Source organism: Anomalospiza imberbis, chromosome 21, assembly GCF_031753505.1.
Source record: "Anomalospiza imberbis isolate Cuckoo-Finch-1a 21T00152 chromosome 21, ASM3175350v1, whole genome shotgun sequence".
In the NCBI taxonomy this organism is placed as follows: Eukaryota; Metazoa; Chordata; class Aves; order Passeriformes; family Viduidae; genus Anomalospiza; species Anomalospiza imberbis.
Window position 1 is genome coordinate 3748361 of NC_089701.1, and position 15939 is coordinate 3764299.

The following is a 15939-nucleotide window of genomic DNA, read 5'->3' on the forward strand; positions in this document are numbered from 1 at the left end:
CTCAAATGGGGCCAGGCCTTAGGGAGAATGGGTATTTTAAGTGGCAATTTATTCCACTAATAAATTGAGGAGGATGCAGGTGCTTTGGCAGGGCTGGGCTTGGGTGATCAGAGCTGGGGCTGCAGCAGTGGCCGAGCAGGGCTCCGGCACAGCTGGTGGCTCTGCCTTTATGGGGCTCTTTTCCCTGGTGCCAGGGCCGTGTCTGGGTTCCAGCTGGCCAGAAAGTGTTCCCTACATCAGGATCTCACCTCCAGCCCTGATCAGAGGCAGCAGTGGGTGGGGAGAGGTGTTTTATCCAGGTGCTACTGCCATCCCTTCTCCAGCTAGGCAGGAAAGCGCTCGTGCCTGTGGGCTGCTCCACTCCTGCACCAGGTTCTTCCACACCAGGAGGATTCTTGATCCAAAAAAGGCAGGAAAACTTCACAAACTGGATGGTGCCATGCTGGTCACATTGGTCAGGGCTCCTCAGGGCTCTGCCACATCAACCTGCTGAGACCAGGCCACCATCCAGCCTCTCACCATCAGAGTGCACCAGCTGAAGGGCTGTGGGGATGAAAAATTAAACTCTGAAGTAATGGGAGTGGTAAAAAAACACTTTGTAGCATCACAGTCCTTCAAACTGCAACCCCAGGTGGAACTGCAGCTTCATTCTTTGTTTTTGGGTCATTATCACCAGTATTTCCAGCCTGGCAGTGGCTGGTGACACTCAACAGAGCAGGTTTCAATTCTGACCCAGTCTACACCACAGGCAGATGAAAGATCATCCCATACTTACCCCAAGGAGAAAATGCTCTCAATGCTCTCATCTGGCACAGCCCCCTCAGCCGCTGTTCCAACATCCACTGCTTTCAAACCATCACCCTCATATTAAAAATAAAACAAAACTCTCTGTGTCTCTTTCCTCCACTGCAACGTCTGAGCTGAAAGGGTAGAAGTGCTTGCAGAAAGCCATGGTTAATGTTACCCTGGAAGGATCCAGGACAGCATACCAGAACCTGGGTTTGGCATCTGGGAGCCACTTTTCAGCCATATATATCACCGTTCCTGCATGCACGCCGATCCACACGAAATTAGCCCTGTGGAATGCAGATTTTAAAATTCCCTTTCCAGCAGCACTTAAACTCAGGAGCTAAAATTTGCTCTTTCTCAATTTCCTACCTGTTTAGGAAAGAAGGAACAAAGTCCTGGCCCTTTGTTTTTTGGGTTCCTTCCCGGGAAGGTTTGCCCAGCCCACGTCTGCACCGCGGTGTTCGCAGTGAACAAAGACCTTTTAAGCAGCAGCAGCTCCTGCCAGGAGCTCACCACCTGCCTGCCCCTCTCCTCCCCATTTATTCTGGGGGCTCTTTCTCAATAATAGCTGAAACACGTGTGCAACCTGATGGGAGTTTTTTTCCCTCCATGCCTACAGAGCTGGCTGCAACCCAGCCACCAGCCCAGGGTGTGCAGCTGGGAGAGAGAAAAAAAAAAAAGTAGAATAAAACCCCAACAACCTGTGGAATGTTTTCTTGCTCCTGAGAGCTCCAACACTTCTCTGCCTGGGGAGCGCCTGCCATGGCTGGCACTTGCTGCATCCAGCAGCCAACGGGGTTTCCTTTCCAGTGGGAGCCAGCTGGATTTTGGGCAAAGGCTGGGGGTGAGGGGGATGTGTTTAACAACTGCCTGATGGTAATTTTCACCTGATGCCATTTGCCTTGTGCACAACCACCACCACCCTTGCACGTCCTTGTTGCACAACTGCCGCGTCCCCACAAGTGGTGTGGGGGCTGCTTTGCACCCAGACATGGAGGTTTGCCCTCAGCAGCAGGTTTGGAGCTGTGCTTTCACCTCTCTCACATCTGTCTCATGGCCACAAAAGCAGGGCAGATGAAGTTTTCATAGCCAGGAATCCAGAGCGGTTTGTGCAATCTCTTAACCCCAAATCTGCTGAAAACCCCCATGAGGACAAGCCCTGCTGTGCCCCAGGGCACCGTCCTTGGTCCAAGCAGATCATGAACACAGAATAATGGATTCATCTGAGGATATGGCCCAAAAAAGGAGCAGGGTGCTTCGGGCTGTGCTGGAGCTCTGCTTTCAGCTCAGGGTTGGACATCTAGGGAGCATCAGGGTATTTATGTGCTGGCTTGGAGGGATTCATTTCCACAGTAAATAGGGATACCAGGGTTTTTCAATATTTATTGGTCAAGATTCAGTTTTGCAGAGCTTTGTGGTAAGTTTATAGCCTGCCCAGGCAGGAGGGCGGCTGGAGATGTGGTGTGGGCAGCATCCCGCGGAGGGATGATGCCTGCAGCCAGCCAGGGAATGTGGAAGGTTCCTGCAGTATCAGCTAAAAACGGGAGCCCTACCCAGCTCATCTGAGCCGTGCCCGGGGGAAGGCTCTCGGCACAGAGTCAATGCTTCAAGGCTCTGTGCCATTCCCTGCACACACACACACACACACATCCCTCACTCCCCCTCCAGAGCCCTTTCCAACGCCCTGGAGTGGTTTAAAGAGGAATTATGTTTTGTTTTTTTTTTTTATCCGTGCGTGCCTGTCTTTCCTCCAGACCCCCTCCTGGGGGACAGGCGAGCCTGTCCTATCAGCCCTAGAGCTGGTGGCTCCTATCAGAGCTCCCACCCTCCTCCCCAAAGCCGCAGCCACAAAGGCGCTTGCTCAAGCGTAGCATTCCTGCTCCCTGTGTCCCGGGAACAGCTGTGCCGAAAGGATGCCGAGAATCCCTGCGAGGCTCCAAGGAAAAGATATTAACGCAGGGGGGGAGCAGCAGCGATATAATAAAAAGTCATAATAAAAGAGAGAACCACTGAGTGGATTAGCAGCCCAAACGCCGCTTGGCTTTTGGTTTCCTTTCCTCCAGCTTTTCTGCGCCACACGACAATCCGCTCGAATTCCTCCAGCCCGGAGACGCTCAGCTCCTGAATTTCAGACAGAACTCCTGGAGGTGGCCAGGCTGCAAAGGCTGAGGGCATGGCTGGGAAATGTAACTGCACTGAACTCCACGGAGGGCACGTAGGCACTGGCAGCAGTTGTTGGGTGCTGTGTCACACCAGCTCCCCGGTGTCTGCATCCGTGTGCCCCCGTGGGGAAAGAAAAGGCAGGTCTGGAGCTTGGTGTGTGTTTCTCAAGTGCACAAAGGTCGTAGGATACATCCCACTGTTTTAAAAAACCCTAGTGCCTGCCACATACCAGTTCTTCCTTTGTGGAAGTGCAGAGCAGAGAATAATAGAATGATGCAAGGGATCCACAGGGACCACCGAGTTCAGCTCCTGAGCCCGCACAGGACAGTCCCAGGTCCTATTCCTGGCCACCAGAGAGGACAGATCAGTGCCTGCCCCTCCAGTTTGTGAGGAAAGAAGATGGATTTTCCCTGCTCCAGCAGCACTGACCAGGCTTGGCAGCAGGATGTAGGGCTGGGATGTCCCCATGAGGAGCGAGCAAACCCAGATTCCTCCACCCACCATGTACCCAAACCCAGCACCCAGCACAAGGCGTGCAAGGACAACATTCCCTTTTACTCCTTTAGAAACACCCAGGATGGTTTTGGGGGCACAGAACATCTGCTGCCCGGAGCCACCGGCTGTGTCAAGAATTTGGGATGAGACGGCAGCGAAGGCGGCGGCTGTGACGGTGGCAGCTGTTCCCGGCCTGCAGCCCTCCTGCCACGCAGGGCATTTAAATTTTAAAGCACACTCCCCACTCCTTTCTCCACCATTCCTGCCCAGCTCACAGCCACCCTGCTCCCAGGAGCTGCCAGCCCACGAGGCACCCATGGGCTCGCTCGTGGCCAAGCTCCTTCTGCCCACCCTCAGCTCCTTGGTCTTCCTCCCCACCATCAGCATCGCGGCCAAGAGGCGTTTCCACATGGAAGCCATGGTTTATTTCTTCACCATGTTCTTCGTGGCGGTAAGAAGCTCTCAATTTCCCCTCTCCCTGCATGTTTCATCCCCCCAAATGCCCTCTGTACCACTGAGAAGCTGATTCACCCAAGAGCAGCCAGCACAACCCCTAAAATATCCTTTTTCAGTTATTTCCCACCATGTGTAGTGTTGAGCAGCTGATTCTCCAGTTTAGGATGTCCTACACCGTGGCCTTACAGAGATTTAGTGGTGTTTTATGACTGAGATTAGGGAGAAGGTCTGGGTGCAAAGAGCCTTGACTGATTTGCAATGCTTTGGAGCTGCCTTTTCTCTTTGTTTTACAGCTGCTAAGTGGCCATGCTGAATTTAGGCTTTAATTTGCCCCCAGAATCTCTTGCTCTGCCTCTGTCATTTTAGCCAAAAGCACAGAGTAGTCAAATTATTGATTTTGCAATTGCCAGCTGGGGATGGGAGCGATGCTGGAGTCAGGGGATTTTCTGCACTGGGAGAGACTAAAACATGATGAAATACAATAATTATTAACCCTTTGAGGGTTGAAACATGTGTTTTATCAGGCTGTGATTCCCTGGCCTTCCTTTGTGCAGAAATAACTAGTGAAGAAATGTCTGTACATATATAAAATATTCCTATTCCTGCTCCCAGCTGTGTGCTCCCTGGGCTCTGTATCCCTGCTAAGTGACTCCATACAGACACCAGCTGAGCACCCAAAGCGGCATTCCCACTGGAAAAAATCTCCTGTTTAACTACATTTCAGTGATCTGCTAAAGAATATGAAGGAAACAGCTCAGCAACCCAGCTGATATTGCATTTCCCATTAATCCCCATCCATCTCAAGGCATCTCATGAGGGTTGGCACGATCCTTGTACAGAGAAACTGAGGCAGGAAGTAGACAAATGATCTTCCCGGTGTGAAAAGCTCTTTCACAGGGCCCAGAATCAGGTTGGTCTTTTATTAAGGATCCACAGAACATCCTTGACCATTTGAGCTGATTAAAGCACGATGCACGGGGAGAAATTCTGCCAGTTCTATAAAAACTACAGGACCAGTTAATATGAAAACATCCCTGAGGCCCCCGCCCCAGCTCCCCAGGGAAGCCAGACATCTACAATTTCATTTTGCACTGGGTCTGTGTCTGCGCCACCTCCCCGAGAAGTCAGTAGGAAAATTGGCACGTGTTTCGAAGGGAGGTGGAACAGGTCCTCTCCAAAGAGATTGAAGAAGCAAAATATCCCTGAGTGGGGAAGGGAAAGAAGGGAAGGGAGGAGAGGCAGCTGCCAGTGCGGTGGGGAGGGGGTTGGAAGGGCAGCAGCTGCTGCTGTTGCATTTTTTGTAGCATCCCACTCCTACTCCAGCAGGAGAGCTGAACAGAGCAGTGAAAGCACATGGCCGTGGCAGACGAGTGCCAGGAACACGCTCTGCCTTCCACCCTTTCTTCCCCCCGGCTCCAGACTCCCCGAGCCCAATCTCAGGCAGGGAGAAGAATTACAGCCGTGGTGCAATCTTTTCTAGAAGCTGCAGCCAGCCAGAGGGCTCGCAGCAATTCCCATTATAAATTATATCAGCATCCCCACCGGGCCGTGACAGCGAGCAGCGTTCCAAGGGCGCCCGGCCAAGCGGAGCAGGGACTTCTTCAGGAACAGCAGAGCTCACTGCTGCTGCCACTGCAAAACCTGCAGGGCTGAGGGCTGGCAGGAAAAGGAGAGAGCCAGGCAAGCACTGGGAGCATTCCTCTGACTGCACTGAAAACATCTCTTGGAATGGTCTGCGTTTATGTTGCATGACAATGGGGTTTTTGCAAATAACCTAATCAATGAGGTAATGGGCAGGAACTGGTGGTTTTTAAGGGAATGCACTAATGAGTGAATTCCCCAGTATTCAGAGTCTGGCCATGTAAACCCTGTTTAGCCTGGACAGTGACCTGGCATCCATACACATTTCATCAGGACACTCATTCTGAATTGTTTTACAAGAATCTTTCGCAATTAAAACCACAACCCCAGAGTCCTCCTTCTGCTGGAGAGGCCGTCCCCCAGCGCCCGGCTCAAAGCAGCTTGGTCATCAGATTGCAAATTCTGGCCAAGAGGCAAATTAAAGCCTGTCTTAGTTTGTACCAAGAGAGAAGAATGCTGATTCTTGGGCAATTTGCAACTGGGAACGATGACATTATCACTCAAATATATTCGTTACTGCATATCAGTGATCCTGCTGTAGCTGACACTGTTCTGGCCTGGCTGGCCATCCTCTCAGCAGCTACACTATTTCAAACCAGTTGATAAGCACCTTTACCTTACTGGTATGTGGGTAAGAAACGGGTTTTCTGACAATTTTTTTTCTTTTTGAATAGTTTTACCACGTTTGTGACGGCCCCGGGTTATCAGTGCTGTGCTTTATGCGCTACGACATCCTGGAGTACTTCAGCATCTACGGAACAGCCCTGTCCATCTGGGTGTCCCTGATGGGTAAGAACTGCTCTGTTGTGGCTCCTGAAAGCTGCAGCACTGGCAGGAAGGGCTGGATTTGTCAGGATAGCTGATGTGACAGTCAGTGGGGACAGTCCCTAGAAATGCTGCTCACTCTGAGCTCCACCTGAGCTGCCACTGAAATTGTCCTTTGTGGAAGTCAGTCTGTGCTGTGGATTAATCCAGTTTTCTATCATTAACACCTTGGAAAGTCTTTGTAATTGCTGAGGTCCAGACATGGAACTGTCCTGAGTGGTGGCTGGGGACGTTTTGCTGCTGGAGATAAAGAGCTGTGGCACCTGCTGTGGCACTGTGCTGGTCGGGTGTTCCTCTGTCTGCACCAGCTCTCACACATGTCCTCTGCTTCAAATGACAGTAACACACTGGCAGCCTTGTGCTGCAGTTCAGGGAAGGACAAGACTATGAGATGACTGAATCTGAAACCTCATAAACCAGGTTCCCATTTCTCCTCATTTTCCCCATACCAGGCCCATGAGCTTATCTTGCCTCACTTAGGGGCATTAAGAAATGCAGAATCTCCCACTTCCCTTGGTAGCATGAGAATCAAAGTGGTTTAGTCAAAATAAATATAACTTCCCAGTTTATCAAAAGCCTGGTCTGGGCTGATGGGAATATTAGATCTGCTTAGAAAAAGCAGAAATTTATTTCACTTCCTTTTTGCTATAAATCTCACCCCTCACCCTGTTATTCAGTTTTCCTTTTCCCACATTTTCTTCACTCTCTTTTTGCTCATTTTGTTCCTTATTTGCCACCGAAGCAAAATATAATAGAAATGGGAAAAAAATATGAGGAAGACAAAAAGTTCCAACCTATCATTTTCCTATTTTGTCACCACAAGTTTTGGAAGGATGTGAGTATTGATGGCAGGAGAAGAGAGCAGGGTCAGGGGAGAGAGATGTTCCAACAAAGGTTTTGCTCCAAAATTTGGACCATTTCTAACCAGTGCCCACTCCAGACAGAGTTCCCATTTCTCCCCACGATCAGCTGAAGTCAGCACTCCAATGTACAGCCCCAGAATGGCCACAGGACCTTCCCCTCTGCCCCGCAAGGGATGGTGCAGGACCTCCAGCAGGGATGGGGCTCCTGCAGCCTCAGAGCCCAGCACAAGCAGGGGTAACACCCCTCAGCTGGGCAAATTCATCCTGTGGGGATGCAGGAGCACACTCCTTCCAGGGCATGCAATAGGATAAATTCACTATGCAGGGAAAAATGTGTGGGGAAAATATTACCCTTAGAAATGGCTCTGTCCCCTCAAAATGTGAATGCTGAGGGGGGTCCCCCACTACTCAGGGGCACCTCAGTGCTCTCTCTGCTCAGCTAGAAAAGGCAACGAGGCAAATCATTTCCAAAGGGCATTTTCAGTGGATAACAGCAGTGTCAGGGTAGGTCAGAGCTGATCCAGACACTTTGGCTCCTTGCAGCAAAATTCAACTTGATTGCTTCATTACTGCATTCAGAAACCTCACAAAAAATACAAATCCTGGACTACGAGGTTTAAAATATTGACCCGCTGGGAAACAACAGAGATTAACATGCGGACATTATCCCTTAGCCAAACTCCCTATAAAAGCACGATCCAAGGACATGGAAGGTGTGGTGACTGAAGCCCAGGGAAGCCTCTCACTGTGGCTTGTAAAGCCCGAGTGCACATGTGCGGACGCAGACCTTCGGGCAAACTTCCCGGAATGCAAATCCAGGACAGCCATAACACAGCTGTGCAAGCTGGAAAAGCATGGAGCCCACTGGGATCCATAACTTTTATCAGTTATTACCCCATCCTGTGCTAAACAAAAGCCTCTAATAATTTACTCACACTGGTGACTTCCAGCTTGCAAACCCTGGGCAGGTGCCGGCGCGGCCGGGCAGCCGGGACCCCATGGCACCAGAGAGGGAGTCCCACTGCACTGGGGTGGTGGAGCCTGTGCCAGAGTGAGTTTGGGAAGGCTGGAGATGCAGGATGAACCCAAGAGCTGATTGTGGGCTCACAGGGCATGAGGGTTTTTGCAATCGCCTCTGAATTCTGCGTCTAGTAAAAGGGAAATCATAGAGCGGTTTTAAGTGGGAAGGGATTTTAAAGATCATCTTGTTCCACCTCCTGCCATGGACAGGGGCACCTTCCACTATCCCAGGTTGCTCCAAGCCCCATCCAACCTGGCCTGGAACACTTCCAGGGATGGGGCAGCCACTGCTTCTCTGGGTATAGAATCTCCATTAAGCTCCCCCATGCAACCCTGAAATAAAACCCCAACAATCATCTCCTGGACCCACCATTCAGATGCCTCAGGATGCTTTGCTTTGCCCCATGTGCCTCAGTTTCCCCAGCAGTGTGACATGAGAAGAGCAAACCATACACGGATGCAACCCCAGGGCAGGAGGGAGAGACCCCAGGAAGGCTTTAGGGAAGCAGCTGAAAAAGGGGGGCTGCGAGCTGGTGCTCCCTGTTCTCTGTCCCTCAGCCCTGGCAGAGTTTGACGAGCCCAAGAGATCGACCTTCATCATGTTTGGCGTCCTCACCATCGCCGTGAGGATCTACCATGACCGCTGGGGCTACGGCGTCTACTCGGGCCCCATCGGGACGGCCGTGCTGGTGATCACGGTCAGATGGGTACGTGGGGCAGGGCACTGGGATGGCCTTTGTGGGATGCTCCTGGTGGGGAAAGGGCTGAACCCTGCATGGAGGAGTCCAACCCGTGCCAGTGATTTCCTCCTCAAGATGCTGCTCTCAGTCTCACAGTGATTTCTCCTTTAACCTGAGAAGAAGGCAGACAGCAGCCTTTGTGATAAATGCCAGATTCAATCGGTCTGAGCAATCTACCACATCTCCTGTCCCTGCATTTCTAATCAGGAGGAGCGTATTTATGGAGTTTTTACAGCTACTCAGAGGCAGAGGGATCTGGTAAACTGCCCCAGATCCGGGGAAGATGTGGCTAAAACCACGGTGATAAAGTGGGGAGGAATCTGTCTGCAGTCTGCCTGAATCCAGCTGGGACAGTCGGGCACAAAGCTGCAGTCTGTGCCCCACTGTGCTGTGGGCCCAGCGGGGAGTGAGGTGGGGAAGCCACTGCAGGAGTTGGCAAGGAGTGATGGGATAAAAATTGCAGAAAGATGATGCCAAACATCATGGAAATACAGTGGTGCAAGTCACAGTCATTAACTGTCACTAAGCCAGCAGCTAAAAGTGGCCATCATGTGGAGGGGGTGGGCAAGGAGGCCAAGGCACAGGAGCACCCTGCATCCTTCAGTCTGTAGATGTGGTGCTGGGATCTGCTCTGCCACAGACCGGGCTTGTGAGGGCACACACTCCCTGAGCTGGCTTTAGGGCTGAATATTTAAAAAACCAGTGTTATTACAAGGAATGAGGGTGGAGCAGCCAGCTAAATCCAGGTGAATCCACTTGCTGTGCTCTCTCCTCCCTCCCAGCTGCAGAAGATGAAGGAGAAGAAAGGGCTCTATCCTGACAAGAGTGTCTACACCCAACAGATCGGTCCTGGCTTCTGTTTCGGGGCACTGGCGCTGATGCTGAGGTTCTTCTTTGAGGTACCTGTGTGCACACTCACCCTCCCTGACTCTACAAGGTGTGAGGGACATCACCAAGAGAGGGACAGCCCCACTCACACCACTGGGCTGCATCCAGCCTTGCACAAAACCCAGCTCAGAAGTGGGGCTCCAGGGGTGGCATGCTAGGGTCTGGCAGCAGGGACACGGGTCCCTCCATGCATGTCCCCATCCCCTGATCCATTCGGGGCAGGTGTGACAGCAAGTGGCACACAGGGTGATGCTCTGTCTCTTTTTCCCCCTTCAGTGAGTGACAAGGACAGGGGATGTGCTTTCCTCAGAATGGCTTTGTCAAGTGGGAGCAGGGATTTTTGGAAACTGGGCACAGGTGACTTAAGGACACCTCACAGCGACGCGGCAGGGACTGGATCCAACCCAGGCATGGCCGGATCCAGAGCTGGCTCCAGCCAAAGAAAAGACTCTCAGTGACTCCCAGGGGCACTTGATCCTGTGTTTATATCCTCCTGCTCCTGCTGCTGGCCAGTCCCCCTGTCCTGCTCCGAAGGGTCCCCGATAACCCCCCGACACAGCTGCCGGCCGTGCCTGCGCTCAGCCCCGCCGTTACGGCTGCTCTGTGCTTTGGGAGCTGCGAGATACAACCTCACAGGCATCCCCAAGGATTATTTTTCAAAGCATTTGGTAATTGCAGATTCTAGCAGAACATAAAAATGTCACTTAGCAGAAGCCGCCTCCCCGCGCGCCCCGGCCTCGCCGCCGCGTCCTTTGCGGGGTAATGAAACACTTCATTCAAGAATTGGGAAATGTGCAAATTAGAACGTGTTAAATCCCCTTTGCTTTAGGGTTTTTTTTTCCACTGGAAATCCTTTCTTCTCTGACAGCAAAGGGAGGCAGAAGGTTCAGGAATCTTTTTTATCCCCTTCCTTTTGGCTCCTTGTAGAAATTTAAGGTCACGCACCTCACGCGAGTCCCCTGGCCCTGCTGCTCCCGCTTCTCACCACGCTCTCCCTGCCCGCAGGAGTGGGATTACACCTATGTGCACAGCTTCTACCACTGTGCCTTGGCCATGGCCCTCGTGCTGCTGCTGCCCAAGGAGAACAAGAAGGCTGGGAACGCCGGGACCCCCGCCAGGCTGGACTGCTCCACGCTGTGCTGCTGCGTCTGAGCCCCCGGGCAGGCCGGGCACGCGTGTTCCTGCCCCTGGGTGATGGAGGGCTGCAGCCAAAAGGAAAATGCCCGCCTGCTGGGTTTTCCTCTGGCATCTTTTCCCACCAGCTCCATGCCCGCTCTGGGATTTTCTCCCCTGGGAAGTCTCCTGAGTAACCTGGTCTAGTGGAAGGTGTCCCTGCCCATGGCAGGGGGATTGAAACAAGATGGGCTTTAAGGTCCCTTCCAAACCACCCTGTGATTCACCTTTCCACCATCAGCCCTAGCAAAGCTTGCACTTCCAGTTTGGTACATATCCATATTCTCCCTGGAGGAGCACTCAGCTGGGTTGCAACCTGTCCCCTGCCCCAGGAGACCCCTGCCCTCCCTGACCACGTCACCTTCTCCTGGGCTGTCCCATGCACTGACCTGGCAGGACCCAAGCTGTCCCCTCCGTGCAGGTTTGCCCAGCCCGTGCACACAAAGCTTCGTTTGCAACACCCAGTTAACAGAAACTGTATTTTTTGTGAGATATTAACTATTTTATTTATGCGTTCTCTTGGTGTAAATAATATATACTAACAAAGACCTTGCCATTGTGCAATGCCAGCATTTCTTCAGCAGGGTGGGAAACTTTCCAGCTCCACTCAGCTCTGTCGAGGGCAGATGCCAACTCCAAAGCAGAGCTCTGGGCACGGCCACCACAGCCCCTCTAACTTGGAGGGACCTGCAACACTGGGCACTTTGTCCATGCAAACCTGCAGGCACAGGCAGCAGGTGCCTCACTGGTATGGAAAGTACATGGAAAATGAGAGGCAGAGTAAAGAAGCTCCTGGAGAGAGGGGGGAGGGCTGTAAGCCTATAACATCTCCACTAACAGACTATTTACTATAGCAGAAGTGTATGATTTATTTAGACTGTCTGGGAAAAAGGCCAAGACTATATGTCATGGACAATTAGAGCAGTATTGATATACAGAGATGTCCACAGAAAGCCCACATTAAGCCTGGGTTCCTCTGGAAGAGAAATCCACCCCAGTCATTCATCAGAGCAACTTCCTGCGACAGGGCAACAACCAAAACTGAATGAGCTTCCAACAAAAATAGAAATGAATTATGAACCCCCAAGCATCCAAGAGTCACTGGCAAGCGGTGGCACAGCTGATGCAGCTGCATGCAGAGGCAGAGCTAGCAGACAGCTTTCAAAGGGTTCCTCAGCACCTAAACCCACACTGCTCCATTCCTTCCCTGCATCCAGCCCCCAGGATGTTTACAAGATGCTCTCAGGGTTTGTGTGCATGGCTTTCGTTGCTTGCACGCTACTGGCGCTCTTTGCCATGTGAGGGCTGTTCAGGGTGGCCCCAAAAGTCAGGCCCAAGTGCTCTGATTTGGAGTGAAAGAAGTAGCTCAGCACTGCCTGCAAGAGATGCCTCTGAGGGTGCACAACAGCTTCCTGAGGGGTCACTCCCATGGGCATCCCACGGCCACGCTGGCTCTTCCTGGGTGTTTGTCACCCCAAATGCAAATACTCAATGCTGACCATCCCCAGGATCCTGACCAGCAGTGCCAGCAGCCTCCCTCGCTTGCTGCAGCCACTGATCAGGGCCTCCTTCACCCCAGCAGCTCATTTTGGGACTGTTTGGTCCCTCCTGGGCTGCAGTGACAGGCACAGCCCTGCAGCAAGCCCTGGGGACATGGGCACTGTGGGCACGGTGAGAGCCTTGTGGGGATCCAGTGCTGGGAGGAGGGCACAGGGTGACCACAACACCCAGCTGGGGCTGAGCATGAGGGACCAAAGGTTGGCAAACCCCATGCAAACATGGAGGGCATGTTACCTGAGGAGCAGCTGAGTAGATAAAACCTGCTCCCACCTGCCACATATTGAGCTGCAAAAAAAAAAAAAAAACAAACAAAAAAAAAACCCCAAAAAACCAAATTGTCTTGCACACAGCAAAATGTTTGCTTTGTCCCCTCCTCTCCTCTCCCTGCTGATGCCCCAGGGCGATGCTCCAGCTCTGCCAACCATCCATCCCTTTGCACCCCAATGCAGGGCCAGCACCCACCTGGGACTGACACACACCTGGGCACACCCACAGGGTCCCTGCCCTGGCACCAGCCCCGAGCTGATGGCAGCACCCAGCACCCCAACACGGGAGGAAGCTGCAGGGCTGGATCCACTATCCTGGGCAGGATATCCCCTGCAGCACCAATGCAGGGAAATATTATAAACATCTACAGCAACGTAGACAAAACAGTCTCTTGTAACCTTTTAGCGCTGCCGAGAGCTTTGCCTGTAAGAGCTCTTGAGCCCCTGCCAAAAATTCTGGCTGTTTTCATAAAAGTAGGTGTTTTCGTCTAAGGTGCAGTCTGAGTGCTGTGACCTTTGTCATGTCTGCTACTGAAATTTCCTGCTTCTCTGTTATTCTCTTCTTTGGTAAGACGATATGAAACCCAAAACTTTTATTGCCCCTTTTAAAGTGTCTTTATAGCTCCCCGTCTACTTCATATACTGTCTTACTCTTCAGTGCTGGGATATTACTTATGGGATCCGGGCTTGATGCTGCAAAAGGCATTTGGGTTTCACAAAGCCCAAACTGCCTGGGCTTTTTTAAGATCAGCCAGAGGGGGGAAGAAAAAAAAGGCAGAAAAAAGGAAAAAAAGGAATGAGAGGGAAGGGACTGGGCTCCGGAGGCATCTGCTACCAGCGCAGTCTCCCCCGCCTCTGCCAGGCCTCTGTGGGCACAAAACCCAAAATTTGCTTTGTGTCTGGGTCAGCATGGCGTGCCCATGGACCCCGTGGGGATGGCATTGCATAGCATCTCTTCCCCTGCCTCCATCCCCTGCCAGCTGTGCCCCGGAGCTGGCAGCTCAGATGTGGCCGGACAGCACAGCACAGCTGGTGCCAAACCCGATGTGCAGCAGCTGGGGCACATCTGCCCCAGAGCTGGCACTGGGGGATGCCAGCCCTGCTTGGGGGGCTCCCATGCACCCCATTTCCCAGCCCAGTTCTGGTATCAGAACAGACACATGAAGGATGTGTCCCTAGGGAAGGGTTGTGGGTGCCAAGGCTCCGTGCTCCCAGTCCCGTCCCTCACGCTGTGGAGCGTCACCTCCCTGTCATCCTGGTGACAAAGATCCCTTGGGACCTCATCTGCACGCTCCCCAGCATCCCCACTGCAGTGGGAGCAGGATCTGGTGTGCCAGAGGGGAGAGGGCTGGTGGAACTGTCCCCTCCAGGGGACATTCCCCCACACTTGCCTACGGCAGGGCTGGTGGAGGAGGCAATCAGAACCTGCTCCTGCTGGAGGGGAGGCTTCCAGAGATGTCTAGTCAGGCTCAGTGCCAGCTAATCTTCCAGGCAAACTTTATCCAGATCCTTTTGGCTGCAGGAAGTGAAAAGCCAGCCAGACCCAAACATAAAAGCCTGGTTTCTGCTGCCAGCTGCATGGGGCACTCCAGAAAAGGCCTTATCACCATGTGATTTTGAGAGACGACTTCAGGTTTTTTCTCCTCACGCTGCTCTTCCCTCCCCACCCTCCCACTGTCATTCCTCCAAGCATGGTTAAGTGTTGAAACCAGCCAGGTTAATGCAGATGGTGGGGCCAAGGTTTTCCTTGTGCCCACGTAGAAGCTGTCAGGCCCCAGTGACACTACCCCACTTCAGAGAGTGGTGTTGCTCCATCCTGAGGCACCAGGAGTTCATTGGGAGCAGCCTTCTGCCTGGAATTGCCAAAGGAACCAAAGTTTCCCCTGGAAATTCAAGAGTGGTGGTGGGGTCAGGAGCTCTGTGGGGAGACCAAGGGAGAACTCCTGCCCTGAGGTCCTCCATCACCCTCCAGCTCTGATGTGCCTGTGCCCTGTGAGAGGGATAAATCAGGTCTGTGGGGGCAAAAGCAAATCACCAGTCATGTCCTACACAGCTCTGGGGCTCCATAGCCCCAGGACATGGTGCAGATGCACTGTGAGAACCCAGCCTTGTCCATCAGCTTGGAAAAAAAAAGGGAGGTGGAGCAACTGAAGCACCTATTTCGGAGCACTTGACATCTCTCAGCTTTGCTCCAGCTATCCCAGCCCCACTGAACATCCTTTTTGGGTGTGAAAAGAAGGTCTCCTGCTCTGCTGAGCAGTCAGAAGGCACACAGGAATAGCAGGATGGACTTAGGGCAGAGGCAACCACAGGAATCAGTAAAGTGGTACCTCCTGTGAGGGTGCCAATCTGCCTAACCCAGCATTTATGGGAGAAAAAACACATTAATGCATCAGGATTCTGCTTAAAATGCCACACAATGGTCTAGCACATTTCCCTTCCCTCCTCTTTCCTCTCAGCAAGATCCCCAGCCAAACTTCCCAGCCCAGCTGGTGCAGGCAGGGCAGCCCCCTCGCAGTGCCACTGGCAGCACTGGGGTATTTTTGGGGCACTGCAGACAGACTGAGCCACTCCGCTCCGGGTTGTTTTGGGGCTCAGCTGCAGCACCACAGCCAGCCTGGGGTCCTGCAGGGAGCCCCTCACACCCTCCCAGGCGTCCTTTCCCCCTGGCAGCACCGGTCACGGACATGGCTGTGGACTCCACCCAAGCCACCAAACCCCAGGGCAGGGCAGATGTGGCACAGCCGGGCCTTCTGGGCCTTTCCAGGGATGCTTTCCCAGCTGCAAAAGCCCGCTCCAGGCCCGGTTCGGTGTCTTCAGCCTCCCCACTCCTCCGGCAGAGCGGTCCCAGGTTCAAGGTTTTCGGTTTAGGCCAATCTCCCAGAAATTCTGTCATCATGCAGTGCATCACGCACACTGCCGGATCCGCATTACACAGAGCATGGCTCCGCTCCAGCGCCTCTTGAAGGCAGTGGAAAAACCCTCCCTCGCTACGATGGGAGCTGGCTCGGGCCCTGTATGATCTGACAGATACCATGGAGCTGTTTTAAGCTGGGAATA

General features: G+C 52.8%; 1 protein-coding gene across 1 annotated transcript; it reads left to right on the plus strand.

The window, feature by feature from the left end:
- Positions 1-3667: 3667 nt before the first annotated feature.
- MYMK (myomaker, myoblast fusion factor) lies at positions 3668-11731 on the plus strand. Its single transcript, XM_068211447.1, has 5 exons — positions 3668-3898; positions 6219-6333; positions 8811-8959; positions 9775-9891; positions 10886-11731. The coding sequence occupies exons 1-5, from the start codon at positions 3764-3766 to the stop codon at positions 11030-11032; spliced, it is 663 nt and encodes a 220-aa protein (XP_068067548.1). The 5' UTR covers positions 3668-3763; the 3' UTR covers positions 11033-11731.
- The last annotated feature ends 4208 nt before the right edge of the window (positions 11732-15939 follow it).